The sequence below is a fragment of the Ptychodera flava genome, chromosome 10, assembly GCF_041260155.1.
Source record: "Ptychodera flava strain L36383 chromosome 10, AS_Pfla_20210202, whole genome shotgun sequence".
Lineage (NCBI taxonomy): Eukaryota > Metazoa > Hemichordata > Enteropneusta > Ptychoderidae > Ptychodera > Ptychodera flava.
Window position 1 is genome coordinate 699421 of NC_091937.1, and position 19397 is coordinate 718817.

General features: G+C 36.8%; 1 protein-coding gene across 7 annotated transcripts in view; it reads right to left on the reverse strand.

Moving 5' to 3' along the window:
- The window catches only part of LOC139141698 (synaptotagmin-like protein 4), a 152750-nt gene that overhangs the window by 26239 nt on the left and 107114 nt on the right, over window positions 1-19397 (reverse strand). For all 7 annotated transcript variants that reach the window (XM_070711294.1, XM_070711292.1, XM_070711293.1 and 4 more), the window contains 3 exons: window positions 19046-19148; window positions 12225-12386; window positions 11352-11596 (listed from right to left, as the gene is read on the reverse strand). In XM_070711294.1, coding sequence (XP_070567395.1) covers window positions 11352-11596; window positions 12225-12386; window positions 19046-19148 — 510 coding nt within the window. The remainder of the gene's footprint in view (window positions 1-11351; window positions 11597-12224; window positions 12387-19045; window positions 19149-19397) is intronic.

Sequence of the window (19397 nt, forward strand, 5' to 3'; positions counted from 1 at the left end):
GATCGCGATGATCACAACATTGTTTTGTGATATTCCGACACAAATTATAATAATATCGTGATTGACAAGTCGTATTAATTATGAAGTTGCAAATGTTTCTTTGGGTGTCGAAACATGTTTGGACAATGTAACTGAAACATGTTTGGACAATGTAACAAATCAACACTCCAAATGGTGATGTGCAGCCTGCTTGATTTACATGGACATTCTCGTTGCCTGATTCACCACTGCAATGGTGTGCATGTTAGCGCATCATTATTGACACACTGGGTAATTTCCAATGCGTCATTTTGTGCAGAAAAGTGCTAATCCCGCAATGTCACGCTCTAGATTCAACCTTGCATACTTCTACATATCTTTGCATGCCATAACACTACTGGAAGATCAACATCTGTACCAAATTTTATGAAATTTGATACAGCATTTCCAGCCATATCATACCAATTATGGAAATTCATCAAATATGCAAATTAGCACTCATTTGACATAATACTGCTTAATGTCTTTGCACTGTATCATAGTACTGAAAGATAAACCTCTGTACCAAGTTTCATCAAATTTGATTCAGTGTTTCTGGACGCAGCTCACTAATGAAAAGTTCATTAGATATGCATATTAGCAATCATTTGACATAATACTGCTTAATGTCTTTGCACCGTATCACAGTACTGAAAGATAAACCTCTACACAAACTTTCACCAAATTTGATGAAGTATTTCTGGATGCAGCCCACTAATTAGGAAAGTTCATAAAAATATGCATATTAGTAAATAATTTGAATGACACTGATAAATGTCTTCATTCAAATGTTAAAGCAATGTGAGCTCAGTTTAATGAAATTTGATGGATAATTTCTTAACATATTAGTCTAATTACGATAATTTATTAAATGTGCAAATCATCAATTAATTGACATGATACATATCAATGCACACCATTTACATCACCAAAAGATCAACATCTGTGCTACAATAGACAGTAGAGGGGGGAAGACCCTCTACTGTCTATGGTGCCATTAGGGGAAGACTGCATTAACTTGCATGATACCTGAAACCCGGGTCCTTGCCTGACCAACTCGGGTGACAAACAGAAGACTTTTAATCCCCCAAGGTGTGAATGATCCATCATTATGTTAAGCTTATCCAGCTGATGCCATTGTAGTGCCATTGTATGAAAGGCAGGTCTGTGAAATTGATCCTCTGATAATTAAGTAGGGAAGTAGGGTATTCCTAAGTTAATGGAGCTTTCCCGTAATGCCACGTTTCATCAAATTTGATGCAACATTTCTAGACATATTACACTAATTACAAAAATCCATCAAATATGCAAATAAGCAATTAATTGATATGATAAAGCTTAATTCCTTCATACAGTAATTCAGTACTGAGTGATCAACATCTGTACCATGTTTCATCAAATTTCATGCAGTGGTTCTGGAGATAGCCCACTAATTAAGAAAGTTCATTGAATATGCAAATTAGCACTTAATTAGCATGACACTGCAAAGTTTCTTTGTAAACTTATGAGAGACTATGCCCTAAAGATCTGTAACAAGTTTCATCAAATAACTAGAAAGCATTTGCAAGCAAAAGCGAAGATCCAGAGACCAGAGCAGCGGAAGAAAAGAGAATGTTTGACGAAGATTGGTGCAGAATGAAAGAGTGCTTTGGATTTTAATATGCAAGCACGTACCTATAGTTAGGGCTGATAGCAGTAAACACCATAACACAAGTAAAAGCAAGGCAGTCCAGGGAATTACCGTACAGTACAAGGATTACAAATGCCTACATGTACGGTAAAAACGCAACAGATACATACAGGGGCGGCAATGCACGGAAATGTATATCAGACGAGAGGAGACATCGGACCTAGGCCGTTGAACTTGAAAACCGAGGCCACATGCATTTTCATTTGATTAAAAGCAATTAACGCTTCATCTGTTAAGAGTTTTTACCACTGACTAAAACAATTTTCATTGCTACGTCATTGTTTTCACAAGATACTGACCATTTGATCTTGGAAAGTTGAGTTGCTTTTACGTAAAGCTGACGCATGCCAGTGTGGTGACTGACAGACAGTTCACTATGCTATGCCTAGCTCTGCATGGCAGGGCTGTGTGTTACCGGCGTTAAACGGCCTCCCACCACAACCCTGCAGACTGATATAGAAAAAACCGCTGGTGGCTCCTCAGAAATACGGCGGGCAGTTTCTCCGCCGAAAACAGCCGATTTTGAATCCAAAACTTGCATTGATCTTCATTTTCGAGCACACCCACCTCGCCTAGGTACACGATGTGCCCAGCCGTGCTTGTAAACTTATGCAAAGCGTACTTTTCTCTCTCTATGCGAGGGAAGCGTTCGTATCCGCTGCCATTGTTAATCTCATTCAAACCATGAGCACTCGGGCGAAAACCAGCGTGAGTCTAAACCATATGGAAGGCGTATGACGTAGCAGTGTAGCGCCACGTACGGTGAGTATTTAGAGAAAAATAAAAATCAAAAAGCAACAAAAAACAAAGCGAAAGAAAGCTGGAATTATTAATAGCTGAACGCAATATGATAGTTGTGCAATGCAAAAATCAAAAATAGTCAAGGACACTGAAGCTCCTCAATTGTGAGGCCAGTTTAAGTAGTTGGTTGTTGGTAAGCAGTAATTGACTTGGAGGCATGGGGTTGGGATACGGGATACACAAGATTTGTGTTAGATACATTTAATTGTATATAGGGCATGATTTGGCTCATTAACACCAATCTATCCTGATGGAGTATGTGGCAGTTTATTATTGGGCGACTAATAAAGTGAGTAAGCGCCATTTACTGCATTGGAATGCAGGTGAGCCACCTCAATTTCACCAATTAACACCAATCTATCCTGATGGAGTATGTGGCGGTTTATTATTAGGCGACTAGTAAAGTGAGTAAGCACCATTTACTGCATTGGAATGCAGGTGAGCCACCTTAATTTCTCTGTCAGCACTCTAGTGAAAATTGCTTCATTATGTTTATCAAAATTTAAATTTGTAGTATACAAGTGAATTACATTTTCACATTGATCTGCTTGACCAGAAAATTCATCAGCCTTTTGCTGAAGTAGGTTTATATCTTCTTGTGTACGGTATACTGGCCAACTCTGAGACGATTAAGTAATTCTGCAAAATATTTACCATCTTTCTGTCTGCACAGGTGCAATAGAGAAATAAATATGCAAAAAAGATGATAGGCTACAGTAGTATTTGTGAAATCGAGCTCAAAGGTCATCAAAGTCACGTGACATTTTGTCAAAAAAATTGTATCCCATAGTTATCCCTATATACCAAAGATCAGACCTCTGGCTCTATTGGTTTGCCCAGAATTAGATATGTGCATAATTAATAAGGTACAGGATATGGCACCATACGGTCTCCCATCATACCAAATGTGAAGGGTGTAGCACTTGTGGTTATTGAGTTATGGCCATATATGTATATTTGGGTTCAAAGGTCATCGAGGTCACATAATATTTTTTCAAAAAAATTGTATCTCATAGTTGTCCCTATATACCGAAAATCAGACTTCCAGCTCTATTGACTTGCCCAAAATTAGAAACGTGCATAATTAATGAGGTAAAGGATGCGTCATCATTAGGTGTCCCATGATACCACATATGAAGGGTGTAGCCCTTGTGATTACTGAGTTATGGAGAAATATGTATATTTGAGGTCAAAGGTAATCGAGGTCACGTGACATTTTGTCAAAAAAATTGTATCCCATAGTTATCCCTACATGTATAGACCAAAAATCAGACCTCCAGCTCTATTGGCTTGCCCAGAATTAGATATGTGCATAATTAATGAGGTACAGGTTGTGGCATCATAAGGTTTCCCATCATACAAAATATGAAGGGTGTGGCCCTTGTGGTTACTGAGTTATGGACATATGTGTATATTTGGGGTCACAGGTCATCAAGGTCACGTGATATTTTGTCAAAAAATTGTATCCCATAGTTTTCCCTACATACCTAAATCAGAACTATAGTTCTATTATTAAGCCCAGAATTAGGTATGTGCATAATTAACACAGGAAGTGGCTGGTCATGTGACATTTTGTTGAAAAACTTTGCTCCCATAGTTATCTCCATGTACCAATTAGAGTGAAATCCGATCAAGCTGCAAAACTTAATTAGCCAAGGTATTGTGTATCAGCGATTTTTACGACATTAACAGCTGGGCTTGATGTGGTCTTGTTTATATCTTTAATCAGCTACACCTCTCAGTTACACATCACACCAGGGCCACTCCACTGTCCGCCAGACAGAGACACATAAACAAATCACCACACTTTGCAATGTCATGTATCTTTATTTTTTATTCGTGATGAACAAATGAGCTTGAAAGTTCAGGAAGGTTGTGAAATTTTCACTTGTCCAGTCTCAGTGAATCTACATATTAAACAATTTTTGGAATTCCTGACAATTGGACACAATGATAAGTTTTCTGTTGCTAACAACGGTCTAATCATTGCAATCCTAGTTCTTACAAATGAATCGAGTCAAGAAATACTGTGAGGGAACATTCTCATCACAGTATACCTCAAAAACAGAACGAAACAGAAAGTACTAGACCTGTTACAACTTTAAAAATACCTTAAAGCTAAACATAGAAATAATAGTGAAAAATTTGTCTAAATGGTATAAATGAAATGAGCTACAAGTAATAGAGCACATCATAATCATGTTTGCAAGTGTTTCAGTGAAAAGGATGCCTTGTAACAAACTGTCTTTTTTTTACGTTTTATTAGAATCGCTATGTTGAAAAGGTTCTTGCAGTGCACCATTGAGTCCAATCAGGAACTCCACAAATACATTTACAAATGTATTTTGAACATGTAAGTTTATATGATGCTGGTCTAACCGGTCAATTCCCAAAGCTACCTGAACTTTCACGCTCACTTGTTCATCACAAATAAAAATGAAAGATACATGACATTGCAAAGTGTGGTGATTTGTTTATGTTTCTCTGTTTGACATGCATGGAGTGGCCCTGGTGTGTTGTGTAACTGAGAGCATGTAGCTGATTAAAGATGTAAACAAGACCACATCAAGCCCTGCTGTGTTAATGTCGTAAAAATCGCAGATACACATCTATTAAAACAACACCTTGGTTAATGAAGTTCTGCAGCTTGATCAAATTTCACTGTAATTGGCCCCCACCAGTTTATCACATGACACATGGACACACAGACAGAAGTTAATTGGCCAAATCTTGACAGAAGGAAGTAAAAGTTGACAGAAGGAAGTAAAAGTTGACGCCTCCATACTGGTTTTCAATTCTAACAGCTCCTCAGTATATAAAACTGAGGAGCTAAAAAATAAATAAATAAACAAACAAGAAATGCCCGTGAAACCCGTTCTGAGCTGAGCGATGATGTCATAAGTGTGTCGCAATGCATTCTGGGTAATGAAGGTAAAATTTGTGTATAACATGTTCTATGATAGTAATACCGGAAATAGAGAAAGAAAGAAAGAAGGAAAGTGAGCAAAAACTAACAGTTCCAGAGCTGGTCTCTGGAACTAATTACAAAAATTCACCAAATATGCAAATTAGAAATTAATTGTGCAATAATGACATATCTCATTGTGTGCTATCAGAGCTGTGTGTGAAGAACATCTTTACAAAGTTTCATCAAATTTAGTGCAGCCACTCTAGAAAAAGAGCTCTTTTGACAAAAATCATTGTCTATGACAGTCCCTGCTTTTTCAATAAAATGACCATCACATGGCCATATTGGATTACACCACATTACAAATTGACGTGCACATATGTATGACATGAGGAGTAATCCTTGTACCAAGTTTGAATGAAATTGCTATAGGCATTTCTGAGATATCTGCGTGAACGGATGGAGTGAATCTGAACATTTTGTCCATTTATTAACACAAGATATGAAATGAATGGTGATGCATAAAAATATGAAATGGCCATGTGGCAGCCATGTTGTATCAAACTGCAACATTACTTGATATGCATGTGTAATTCATAGTGTCTTGTCCATGTGCCAAGTTTGAATGACATCAGTCAATTGCACATCTGAATAGTGGCTGTAGACATGAAATACAGTAGATTTTTGATCAGATTTGAACTCACAATGTATGGTATGGCACCCATTTACCTTGGGTACAAATCACAGTCAAAACCACTGGGCCAAATTCCCAACCTTCAAAAATACCATCAAGGACACTATGTGCTCACATTCGGTTTGAATTGGTCCATTCAAGAAATATTTAAGGTTCCAAGACAAGAAATTTACCTCTTTAATAAGTAGCCGGGAAAAAATGCAAAACAGCCAGGTTATTTACCCGGCACCCGGCTTCTAAGGACAACACTGGTACAATGCCCTGTTATTGTTTACATGTAATCTAACAATTCTCTGGTGGTTAATAAGCTCACAACCCCCGTAAATTATGCATTTTCTAAAAGCCTAGATATAGGGTAACATTTTGGTAACCACAGTGTCACCATTGTTTACATAACTGTCACGTGACAGGTAATTTGCATAACCTTTCAAAAATCGGTTTTCCCTATGTTTTGTCTTAATACTTCAAAATATCTGACTAAAACTTGCTGGAATGCAAGCTGTTACAACGCTCTTCCAAAAAGTGTTTCAGATTTGTTATATCTTGCTTAGTTTTTATTTGAGCACAATTTTAAAGAAATCAACTAGGGTTAAATTCAACCCTCTGAAAGTTTTTCTGGCGTAAAAATTGTTTAAGAAACTTAAAATAAAATTCTGAGACACAATTTAGATGATCCCTGGAACAGCTTCCGGTCATACAAATTTCGGCCACATACATGTATCTCAAAGCATTTAAACAAAACAGGGAAAACCGATTTTTGAAAGGTTATGCAAATTACCTGTCATGTGATAGTTTTGTAAACAATTGTGACACTATGGTAACCAAGATGTTGCTCTATATCTATGCTTTCTGAAAATATATAATTTATGGGGGTTCTGAGCTTATCAACCAGTAGAGAATTGTTAGATTAAAAAGGTCAATTTCTTGTCTTGGAACCTTAAACCAGGAAAAACAAGAATGACAAAAGCAAATAAGCTCTCCAACTTAGGTACTGGAGGTCATCTTTAAGAACATGCATATCAACTTCTATAGCAATGGGACAAGCAGATCCTACATAGTAAGCAAATGTGAACAACAAAACATAGACAGAGAAGGCTTGATAAAAAGAAAAGGCGGGAGTGGGCAAAAAAATGTAGTAGGGATCGGGTAAAAAAGTAATGCTACCTCATCAATCTTCTAGACCCTACCCTCTTCTGAATATCAATGTTCCATCCCTCGGTATTACATAATGCCAGATGAGGGGGAAGTGTATTTACAACCTTGGGGATTTTTTAATTAATGCCATGAGTGTTATCATTCTAATGTAAACAGCACTTACCGTAAAATTCCCAATTGAAGCCGCGGCTTGTATTAGAAACATTTTTGAGGGACCCCTGGGATCAGGCACTGAAGTCCCGGTGCGGCTTCAATTACATACATTTCCTGTGTTTCGATATTTTTCTCAATGCTCACCAAGCATTGCAGGGGCAATCGCTATTGTTATGCAAATTAGTACCAATGAATTCTGCGTGAATAAATTACCTGCATAAAAACCCCCTACCCTAGTGTAACTCCAATATAGAAACGTTAGGAGAGTGTATTTGGTCATTAAACTTGGTAAAATTCGTTTTAGATAATAAGGAAACTATTAAAAGATGTTAAAACATTGGGAAACTGGAGTTCCCTTGACAGCATTGTAAGGAAAATGACACGTTTTTCCAGTACTTTCTTGATTCTCTGACCCTGCTAACCCCTGTACCCTAAATAGAATAGTCTCACTAAGGTAGGCCATGTTGACCAGCAGCATGCATGACGTCTTTGTTTCAAGTTTAGGGGTTTTTGGACGCTGAAATTTCACAAAAATGTCACTTCTGTATTCAGAGATTGTACAATCAATTTCTTTGGACGTGGTAAGTCGATTTTGAAAGCGATAGAAGATCAAATGGTGTTGAAAAAAATCGTGCATAAAATTAGCATAAATTAAGCGTCCATGGCAGATGGGTCCCCTTGATTTACAGCCGTCTTGTGTTGCCGAACCGGTGGCTCATACTCGGATAGTGCAATAAAGGCAAGTGAATGACCTTTGGTAACTTTACTGGCATGTTTTTGTGAACTGTTTTGCGGTCAAATTTTATTTTCTCATGATCAAAAACGGAACGTGTACAAGCTTATACGCACCCACCATGGTCATTCAGCAGTCACAGTACAGTATAGGCAGTTCATTACATGGATGTCAATATGATGCAGGTGGTGTTGTTATACGTCAGGCATGTATGGGTACGTGGGTATTGAATGAAAACTACATATTTGAAACATGGTATCTCAATCTTTCAACGATTTTAACTTGTACACAAACACCATTGCTTCAAAATTGTTGCATCAGGTATTGACTATGGCGATGTTTACCGCACTGACAAAAACATCGGCCGTGTTCAAACATACACACAAACGTACCAATACATGGGGCATTGTTTGTACTTTTGTTACTATCAATGACAAAATGCACAATGGTAGTAGTGTTAAAAAGGAACTTTTTATTGTGTATTTTTTCTGTCAATCATTAGCACAAGTCAAATGACGCACCGCAAGCCAGCTGGTGTGAATTTCAGCATGCATTGTTTCATGATGGGCTCAGAGACGGGGTGCGGCTTCTATTATGGTACAATTCAAAAACCCAAAATGGGCAAACAATGAGCCAAGACAATGTTTCAAAGTCAGGGTGCGGCTTCAATTAGAGGTGCGGCCTCAATTGGGAATTTTACGGTAAGTTAGTTACAGATAGTGAAATGCCTTCCACTATGGGCGGTGATTACAATATCTGGAATTATCCTGGATCCAAATTTCTCATCAGTTCTTGTGTGTCTTACATAGAAAAGTTGCAAAAATTGGTCAGCAATGAAAACATTCATCTCAGCTTTGTTTTCTGGATCAAATTTTCCTACAAATTGATACCAAATATGATAAAATTATGTTCACAGCCTTCGAAACTGTCTCACAACATATCCGGGGTTGGTGTAGGTCATTTAAGGTCACAAACTGAGAATATTACCTAAAATATAAAAATTTGGGGGTTTCCCAACACTTTGAGCAGAAAATTTATCCAAATGACATCCCTCTGGACTTTATACCAAACTACAAAGCTATCAAACAAGTATTTTGAGAACAAGTTTTCTTGACCAAAAAGGACAATATTGTCTTAAAAATACAAATTTGTATATTTCAGGACAATTTCCACATATCTAGCTATTGTCATCTCTGTACGTCTGTGTACAAAATATAAAAGCTGTCTGTCCAGGGGCTTTAAAAAGAAAATACTGTTGAAGATGTTTTGACCAAAAATGACAAAATTGCTCCAAAATAGTAATTTTCCCAATTTTGTCATAATTTCAACAAATTAGAAGAGTAACACCCTCGCAAACATCCAACCCAAATTTGAGAGCGGTTGGGCTGGCGGTTTCAGAGAAGAATAATTTTTACTGAAAATGAGAACGATCACCAAAAAATTCAGCAAAAATACAAAATTAAGGATATCTTCACAATATTTGTAAAACTGTTTAAGGTTCATGTAAGGTACTTGCACACAAATTTTCAAAGCAATCAAAACAGCGGTTCTTGAGTTATTAGTTCTTGACCATTTTCACACTTTGTAAGCTCATTTGCATAATTTTGGCAATGCAGACTTCATTTGAACAAAATCCCATAGCCCAGAATGCATCCACACACCAAATACCAAGCTGAAATGTGCAGCGGTTTGCACGTTTTTGATGTTGACGGACATACTGCACATACTTACATACATACATACATACATACATACACACATACAAACAGATGCCATCAACTTCAGCTTATATGATAAGCTCACATTGGTATACCAAACTAGAGCTAAAAAGGGTGGTTCAATAACTGATATAATTATAAGTCGTTACAATTTTTCTGATTTCTATGGCTCCAAATGCTGTGGAGTTCATGAAGCACTAACACTGACATATTCCCCATTACACAGAGCAATGAATACATCGCTTCACTATGCAGAAGACAGTCTGAGAGACAATTTTGTCCACCAGCACAGCTATCAACCCAGGGTAGAAAATACAGTAGATTTTTGATCTGATTTGAACTCATAACCTTTGACACCAAGTCATCTAGCCAAGACATCACAGTTAAAACCACTTGGCCAAATCCCCACCCTTAAACAAGTCATCATTGATGACATAGTCCCCATTTTTTAATGTGTACTTTGACTACAAGTCCTCGAAGAGAACAGTTTTGTTCATTAATTGTGATGAGGATGGGGCTTAATGGTGGAGAATGAGTTTATAGTACAGTTATGCTTCACCTATTGAATCGCAAAAGTGATATCTGAAGACACACATGTATGTATTTATCACCAACCAGGGACAATGGTTTTGTGGTATGCATCAATAAATATAAAGGTGGAACTTATTAGCACAAACACAGTGATTTCTGACACATAATTGCAAAGATAGAAACAAAGTTTGGTAAATAGCAAGGTGCACTGAACTGACGCCCCTTTTATTGAATCCAGCAAAGCTATTGCTTTTGGCTGTGTAACTGACAACAATTTTAAACAAAAAAATGTGAAGTTCTAGAAATATTTCACTATCCTGATTGGAGCAGCATCATATTTAACATCCTGATGGGGTAGCCTTTGTACTGGTAGTTATGACCAGCTGACATCAGTTTGCAACCCCATTGAACACGTTGAACCAGAAGCCCATGCTAACAGTTGGCAACACACACCTACATACCCCCGGGTCTTGTCTGGTCCCTACTGTTCAATGGCAATGCAATAATAGACATTGATTTAAATTTTATGTGAAACTTATACAATAAAGTTATTAGTATTCTGTTTTGGTACGGTATTGTATGGTATAGCAGTAGGATTTTAGTCTGGACATAAGTGAGAAAAGCAAAAAAATACATGGCGAAACACATTCTTTATTCTGATATGACAGTCCTTTTCCAAATTTTCTCCCCTCCCTCAATTTGTGGGTCAACATAGGCAAGAAGTATATCATTGGACTTGTATATATGAGTTGAACAATGAATGTTGATAATTTTTCACATGGACACACACATGCCATCTAGTCTCAAGAGATGAACTAACAAAATATTCCTTGAGTGCTGTTCCACTTTCAGACATGACCTCAATTTCTATTGCCAACAAAAAATTTTCATCCTTTTAGTATAATCTGAAGGGGAGACTCAAAAGAGAAGGAACATCTTAGAGAACTTACCACTTGGCAAATGGATCTGAATAACCATTAATTCTCACAGCAATCAGATTCTTGGCTCCTTTGAAATGGACATGTAATACACCTTGCATACCATCTCCACTACCTTTAGGTTTCTTTTTCCTTCCTATAGTTTGTCTAGGAATGTTATTTGGAGGTGATCCACTTGTTGGGATTTCTGGATACACAAACCTTAATGCAAGTGATAAATCACCCTTGTAAGACAGAGTACTTTCCGCACCAGCAGCCTAGAAAATAAACATCAATAATTGAAAGATTCTAGAAGTTAATAAAGCCAATTAAACTAGCATATGCAAAATGAGTAAATTTTACTTTAAAAAAAATACTGATCAATGACGTAATTATTACAATCTTGTCCACTTAGGTTTAGGATACTTTTGACAATCATAAAAGACACCAAATAACACTTTCTCATCATTAGCATGCAGGCTTTGCTTAGCAAAGTTTTTCAGAGGGAAAGAATCATTCCAGTCTGCAAAACTTCTTTGAACTGTCTTCAAGGTTTGAAATACATTAACTGCTGTTACAGCTACACGAAGGTGAGCATGCTATCAACGTCTTTGTGACAATTCTGCCAAGTGAAATCATTTAAAAAATCATGTAAATGTGAATGAATGACTGAAATGAATTGAGAAAGGAAAGTTGCAATCTTTTTAATGAGGAACATTTGAGAAATGGTATGGAAGGATGGATGGATGCATAAATACATACGCGAAATACACTGACATACAAACCCGAGTACAAGCAGAGATTAGCACAGCATAATAGTTTGTTTCCTAAAAATACATGTATTTTGCCAAGACTTCCTTCTGAGAACAAGAGTGCTGTTTCTACTTTTCAACTGAATTCACTTACTCTTGGTGACAACGGCCTCCAAGTGGCATGAAATTCTTCAAAATTGATATCATCAAGAGGAAGCTGAATTTCACCAAGAAAATCATTATGTCCAAATGCATCATTGTGCCAAGCAGATATCCAGAGTGTTCTTGTTTGTAGTTCACTCTCACTGATCACATACTGTAAATAAAAGATATACATGTAAAGCTATTTACCAGTTAAGACATGTCAGTTTACATTTTCTCCAACTGCTAAATCCAAATCTAATAAAATAGCAATGCTATTTATTTTTTAATGATAAACTGTTCAAAGTAAAAATTACTGATGAAAAGGTTACATCAGCAAGAACTCAGACAATATGTCATCTAATATCAATTGTGTAAATGTGTTTTTTTTTAATGGTTTAACTTAAGGTTTACAACAATTATGATGTGTGCCTCATGAAACTACCATTCAACTGAGTACAATGTCAGCTAAGATAAAACTTGACTGTCCATTAAAATTTAACTTTCATGTCATGGATTAATAATCTTTACTGCCCTGATGTGGCTTTTGCGGCCCGAGGTCGTACAGCAGAAGGGCCGGAGTGTGTGAGGGCCTGCACGCCGTATGACCAAGGGCCACAAAAGCCATATCAGGGCTGTAAAGGTTTTATCATATACCTTATGGAACGATAAATATGTAGTTTACATAATATTCAACATTATTTAGGAGATAAAAATGCCTGTGATACCAAAAATTCATCTCCATTTGTGTCAGTTTTTCATAAATACGATGGCCGCTTCCCGTCGTGGATTGACATACATAATGATGTCATTTTTTTACCTGCAAAATTCTAGAACGCGCAAAGCAACATCCGTACTATTACGTGACCAACAGAGATCAAGGCTGAAAAGTGTGATGTCAGTTTCTTGTAATTTACACTGAACAGGCACGCACCAAGTATACACAGGATTTCACTAGACTTTAGAAAGACGATGTCACCGGCACGGCTCCACTGTCGCCACGTGCAACTACGATCTGAGCAAGCAGACGTTTTCCTGATCTCACGCTGGCTTTATGTACGAATGGAATGTTTGCGGATAGCAACGTGCGAAGTAACCAGAATCGAGATAGTTCAGAAATGCACGGGATTGCCCATATTTGGGCACCGGGCAAGAGCGTGATACGTAAAAAAAATGCACAGATCTGAGGGCGCATTCTCCCATAGCTTTACACAGGCACGTGAATGTAGGTATATGATAACAAATGTTTCGTTCTAAAACTGCTCCAAAGATAAACATGACTCTTGATGAGTTGTCGAGGTCATCCGTCAAGCAATAGAGTAGCCAACCTAAATGAGTGTTACAGATATCGTGGTACACAAAATTCAAGGAAGTCTCAACCTGTACGTGATGTAGTACACTTCCTTTATTTTCTGATTTTAGAGATCAGCCATGATGTTTTATTGTTCAGCTATTTCCTACCATTTTCCTGACCGTGTTCCTCCTTCCAAGTTCAGCTGAATACAGTTTAGTCAACAATAAGAAATTGCCAATTTCACGTTATTTGTAACTTTTATGTAAGTTTATAACTTTTTTGATGATTACTTCCACTATGCTATGTAAGGTGTCAATTCCGTATGTACATATGGCGGTTGGTCTAGTTGAATCATTCACAAGAACGTTGACACAGCCTCAAACTTCAGTTAACCCACTTTAGCAAGCTCCTGTTTGATGAAGTTGATATTTTTTCTTTCTCTCTTTTTCCTTTCAAGTATTGCAATATGGCATAACTGAAGCAAACTGGTAAACAAAGGCTGTACATACCTATATTGGTCTGAGCGTAATTTGAGAGCAAACAGAAACACACAGATAATGTGAACGATCACAACCATTACAAACAGACTCATTGTGCAGAGCCATGCCAAAAAAAGCCCACCAAAACCATTTACAGCCGGGCTTTAAGTGCTCCTGCAGGACAAAGGAGTGCTTCCTTTTCTAGTCTGGTTCCCTGACCCATTTTCCCCGGTAGAGGGCGTTGGGAAATATAGGGTCAGGTACCGGCAAATGTAAACATGGACGCTATTGGGTTAAAATAAAACAAGCTGTGATTGGATGAAAGTAACACACTTTCAGGCTCACTTGACACCAACTTCTTGTTTGTACCACAAAGCCGTGGAGGTAGAAAGAAAGACTTTTTACCTCCATGATTTAGCCACTGTGATTTAGCACACCTCTTGATACTTTTAGAACGTCGACATGATGCCTGGCATTTTTCACGAAATTCGGACACCATTCTATCAAAATCAATCGTCGTTCACAGTTCCAACAAAGTTTGCTTTCAATTAGCTGTGATATCGCAGCAGTACTTGTGGCGTGCATCGAACGTGCTCGGGTCATTGGGGTCACGCCACAGTCGGCGATGACCTCAATGACCCTAGCGCGTTCGATACACGCCACAAGTACTGCTGCGATATCACAGCCAGCCTTCAATCACCTCTATTTCCCCGTACTTCTGGATTAATCCTTTCAGTTTATGTTTTCAGTCTGGTGAGCCAAAACAATGTTTTTGGTTCGGATACCAGTGTTCGAACATAATTCTGATCCAGTCGAATTATGACCGGCATTTTCATGGTAGCAGCCATATTTGTTGTAGCATGTTCTGTCAGGTGACTAACCTCCGCCATCTTGAACAAAATTCTGTTCAAGATTGCTACCCGGTACCTGACCCTATTTTTCCTCACGCCCTCTACCGGGGAAAATGGGTCAGGGAACCAGACTACTTCCTTTTCCTGGACATCCACCCAATTAGTTGATCTTAAAATAACTAAAGCTGAGGTAGTTTACATGTCCACAAATCAGGGTTAGTCAATAACGAAACACCATCAGCAGTGAACCAACAATGCTGAGGGGAAATTGACAGGGCATGCAATTTTAGTTGAACATGAATTTATATCAGATTTACGCAAATTGGGTACCAGTGTGAATTATGCAAATTAGGGGATTAGGGGGCCCTATATAGTGGCTTCATTTTGTCAATTTTCTTAAAGGAGAGATAACAAGCTTTCAAATGATCTACGATGTGGCTGTACGTTAGGTGGGTACATTAAGTATGAAAAAATAGTGTCAATGACACTGTCCTCCCATTTTACAGAGATACTAAGTACTAGTACACACATGACATTGCATTCTTACAGGTTGACTAAGAAAATTCCATTGCAAGTCCAAATTAATCTTATACCCCAGCAATATGAAATGCTCCATCTAATAATGACTTTTACACATCTGACAGAAAACAACCCGAGGATTCAAGACTACAGTGTATCATGTTTTACAGCAATCCAACAAATACTTTGGGAGAAAATGATTTTTTGACAAAAAATGGGAAAAAATGCCCAAAAAATCCAAATATGAAGATTTCACCACAATTGAACTAATCTAACAAAGGCCAACCCTACGATCATACATACAAGTTTTCAAGGCAATGGGATGAGCACTTTCAGAAAAGAAGATTTTTTGACAAAAAAACGGGAAAATCGCCCAAAAAATACAACTTTCAAAATTTCACCACAATTTGAAAAAATGTAACTAAAGTCACTATAAAGAGCCGACATACCAAGTTTCAACCAAATCTGGCCAGTGGTTACAGAGTTTTAGCAATTTGCAGGATTTTTCCATTTTTCCCCTTCATTTGCATATTTTTGACTTTGACATGTTTATTTCAACAAATTCACATCTCCACCCCTGGGTGCATCTGTCCACCAAATACTAAGATGGTAGATGCTGCGATTTAGGAGTTTTTAATGTGGACGGACATACATCCGCACATACTAACTAACATACCTACATACGTAATATATACACATACATACAGAAAGACAGAAAGACAGACAGACAGACAGACAAACAGATAGACATGCATACAAACCTACATTTATTTTTACAGCTTTAAACCTCCAACAGCCGACCAACTTGTCAATGTCAGCTTGTTCAACTTAATACTACTGCTTATAATAATATAAACAAGAGTTAATTACATTCTAATTAAAGTTAACAAGACTTGCTTATCAAGATTTACGTCATAAAAAACAGCATATCTTTCAGGTTATAAAGAATCTTCAGATGGTTATCTTTATCAGTATTTTCATCCTATTAACCAAGCACATTTTAACTTTCAAATTAACATTGCAAGTAAGTACTGTTGAATAAGTTGAGCCTGTAGGTACTCAGAGAAAGCACACAGAAGAGACAAATGTTTGCAACTTAAGAAGTTCAAGGTCATCAAAAGCATTATAAGGAATCATGTAACACTTTCATTGCACTGTTTACACAGATTGCATAATTGCTATAAATAGCACATGAGGAATCTTACAGCCCAGCTTTACCATAAAAACCCTATCGCTTTACCACTCTTTTATTGACCACTCTATTTTTTTCCTCAAAAAGTAATTTTATTTTATCCTTACCAAGTCAACCGTAAATTGAAGTTGGAACTTTCTCTATCTCTATTTATTTGACCAACCTATCATGACAAACTATTATGAGCAATTTCTTTTAGATGACAAACAGAGCACAATATATGACGGTTCAGATATTGGGATTAAGGAAAGTTGCCTTTACATGTTTTAATCCTCCAAGATGGTAAGCATTTCACTATGAACGGTCAAAAAAGTTTAACTTATTAATAATTCTACACTAAAATTATTTTGGCTTTGTTGATTTCCTAATTAATTATTTAAAATCATATTGTTTTTACAGTACAAGAGTTACATACGATGTAAGTCAAATTCAGTTAAAACATCAATTACCATCTAACATTGCATCATTCCTATAAATAGCACCTTAGCCTGGAACAGCACAATCATAATCTGCTCATTCACACAGGCAGTACTTGACTTTGAATGAATGACCTACTACATTTCACCTATGTACCAAATTTGAAAGCATGACAAAAAGTACCACAAAATTTGCAATTTCAGCTTGAGTTCACAGAGTCATCTTCAGGTCACTCCTAGGAACCTGCACACCCAATTAGAAAGTAATGGCATACACAGTTTCAAAGAAGACTTTTTTAACCAAAAATGGCAAAAATTGCCCAAAAATACAAATATGCAAATTTTGCCATAATTTTGATGAATTTATTTTGAGTTATCACAAGGCACCTGCACGCCAAATTTTAAAGCGATCCGACCATTTGTTTTAAGAGAAAAAGATTTTTTACTAAAATGGCAAAAAAGAAACAAAAAAAATCATTAAAAATAGAAAGCATCAAATATTGACATCAAATCTATATGTTTAAATGAGTTGGGCCTAAGGTACCTAAAACCCAAATATGACAATGATCAGATGAGTAGTTCCTGAGTTATTGATTTTTGACCATTTTTGCTGTTTTTTCTACCTCATTTGCATATCTATGAGACTAAAATCATTTTAACAACGGCACATCTACACCATATATGGCATTACTACACCAAAAATCAGCTAAAAACGTGTAGCGGTTTGTGAGTTTTTGCGTTGGACAGACAGACATCCATACATACATACATACATACATACATACATACAGACATCTCACATACAGACTTTTTTCAACTATATAACCTCCCAATTGCCATATATGTATGGCAAATGGGAGGTAAAAACGGTGTGTCTGCCGCTTGCCAAATATAACAAATGCGATCTACAAATTATTATATACATACAAATGAAAATTCCACTATAATTTGAACAAAACTGACAAAGGACACCCCTAGGAACCTGCAAAACAAATTTCAAAGTAAATGGACAAGTGCTTTCAGAGAAGAGCTTCCTCCAAAACATATAGAAAATTGGCAAAATACAAATATGAACGTATAACCACAGTCTGAACCAACCTGACTGATGTTGTTGCTAGTAACTTGCATACCAAATTTCAGACCCATTGGACAAACAATTTCAGGGAAGATTTTTTACCAAAAATGAGAAAAATCGTCTCAAAAATACAATCGGCAAATTTCACTAGAATTTGATTTTGACCAAAGCTAAGTAAGGTCACTCACAGGAATGTGCATGCCAAATAACAAAGCAATAAAAAAGCTGTTTCAGAAAAGAAGCCAAATGTTGACGGACAGAGAGATGGACTGATGACAGACAACAATTGACTATCACTGATAAGCTCTGCGTTGCTTACAGCTGAGCCTAAAGTCATCAAAGGTTAGAGCTATTGACCCTTTATTAGAGATAAATGTCACCAAGTTACAGCTACTGACAGTTTTATTAGAAATAACAGCTGCTGTCACAATCTGCTAATATATTAAAGATCCATTAGCTGTAACTTTGGTCATTTTTTAATTTTGTTTGTTTCTGTGTATTTTCTGCAGTTTCTGGTTTGAATCCCTGAACCATGGAGAAATTCCTAATATTTAGCTCATAAATATACCCTATATGAGTATAATCTGCATTGTTATTGTTTAAATTTTGTGTTAGGTCCAGATTAGAATACATTTATCAACAATAACAATGGTCATTTCACGTATACAGGCTGTGTTGGTAAGCAGGACAACAGGCATTGGTCATGATGATCGGATTATTGTAAAATTCTGTAGTTGATACATTGAAACAGAGTAGTGAAAAATTAATCAACAGTTACAGCTAATCTCCCTTTAACCAACAACTAAATAATAAAATTCACTGTCTTAAACTAGAATATGTGGCCTCACTAATCATGATATCAAGTGATTGAGAGTTTTAATGTGCCTTTTCACTAATTTTGTTCACATTTCAGAAAAAGGATCAACTGAATGGATAATAAGCTATTTATAACAACTTTGTTTGATCTAGCTATATGCTATGATCCATAATTAATCCATTGATACAAACCTTCAGTACTTCATCATAATGTGGATTCAGAGTATGCTTCTTCACTTTAGTTTTCCTTTTACCATTTTTTGTTTTATCGGGAAGAAGATATAGTTTTACATATCTGAAAAAAATTAAGCACATTTGCATCTAAAAAACAGGAGAAACCAAAATACAGTATGTCTTAGCCATGATAATACAACTTGCATGCTATTGTAACATTACATAATTAAACAATTCATCGTTGATGACACAACTTTGATTACTAGTCCTCAGAGAGGATAGAGTCCTCTTCATTATTAAGGTCTGTGATAAAAATACTTTGATACAGATGGTGCTCAATAGCCAAGAATGAGTTCCATGGTGATGAAAA